The 962-nt window shown below is 51.9% G+C and overlaps 1 protein-coding gene across 1 annotated transcript; it reads right to left on the bottom strand.

Moving 5' to 3' along the window:
* Positions 1 to 87: 87 nt before the first annotated feature.
* Pmar_PMAR015626 (hypothetical protein) lies at positions 88 to 619 on the bottom strand (the record flags this gene model as incomplete). Its single annotated transcript, XM_002785207.1, has 1 exon — positions 88 to 619. A coding segment is annotated over one exon (532 nt), but the record flags the coding sequence as incomplete, so codon positions are not given.
* Between the last annotated feature and the right edge of the window lie 343 nt (positions 620 to 962).

Here is a 962-nt window from a genome sequence, read left to right as displayed (position 1 = left end):
TGGATATGTGATACTCTTGCTCAGCCCAAGAAGCACCTTCGCGAACCATAGCGGCATAGTCTTTCATCCAGAGATCACGGGGTAGACAGGAGCGTTGGACGGCTTGTCTGAGGGAGGTCTTGGCGGGCTCGTCGAACGCGCGAAGTAGAAGGAGCCAAGCTTGGCGCTCGGAGAGATCGGCCTGGACAACTTCTTGGTAGAGGTTGTTGAGGAAAGATGTGATGCTTCGGTCGTCAGTACGGCCACGATAGGGGGTGTTGTTAGGCAGAGTAATACAGCGGACAACATTGAGATACTTAGTGGAAGTGGTGTCGTGCGCAGAGTCTGTACCCGAAAGGCTGAGATTGTCGGTGACAAGTAGACTAGGGGTCTGTGGTTGCCCGGGTGTGCTGAGGGGGATCTGTGGTGTTTGAGTGACGGCGGAAGGGGCCGCCGAAACACACGGGGTGGGCTTGTAGTAGGAGTGGAAAAGTTTGCGCATCTTGGCTCTGGTCGCAGGCGATGCCCCGTTGACGCGGAACTGGTCATCTAGGTCGGAGGTAGTGAGATATCGAAGGTTGTCGATAGAGTCAAGGCCGAGGAACTCGAGAAGAGGCCCGGGTTCTCCACCATGTGCCATGACTGATGCTCAACAGGAGGTAGATAGGGGTTAGGGGTTACACAACACGTGATTCCATGGACATTCCATGTTCGTGCGACATTAAGGAATCATGCAAGAGAGTAAGTGACCAAGGTATTGGTCAACAAAGTGATACTTGATTCCGGAATTGCAACCCGATTAGTGTATATGATATAGTTGAGACACTGCTGAGGGTCTATGGCTCGGCTCCAGATCACCAAACACAATTACCGATACTCTACAAGTGATACTTGATTCCGGAAGTGCAACCCGATGAGTGTATATGATATAGTTGAGACACTGCTGAGGGTCTATGACTCGGCTCCAGATCACCAAACACAAT

Source organism: Perkinsus marinus (assembly GCF_000006405.1).
Source record: "Perkinsus marinus ATCC 50983 genomic scaffold scf_1104296933272, whole genome shotgun sequence".
NCBI classification, from domain to species: Eukaryota; Perkinsozoa; order Perkinsida; family Perkinsidae; genus Perkinsus; species Perkinsus marinus.
The sequence above is the reverse complement of the archived record's forward strand: the minus strand, read 5'-3'. Positions and strand labels throughout refer to the sequence as shown.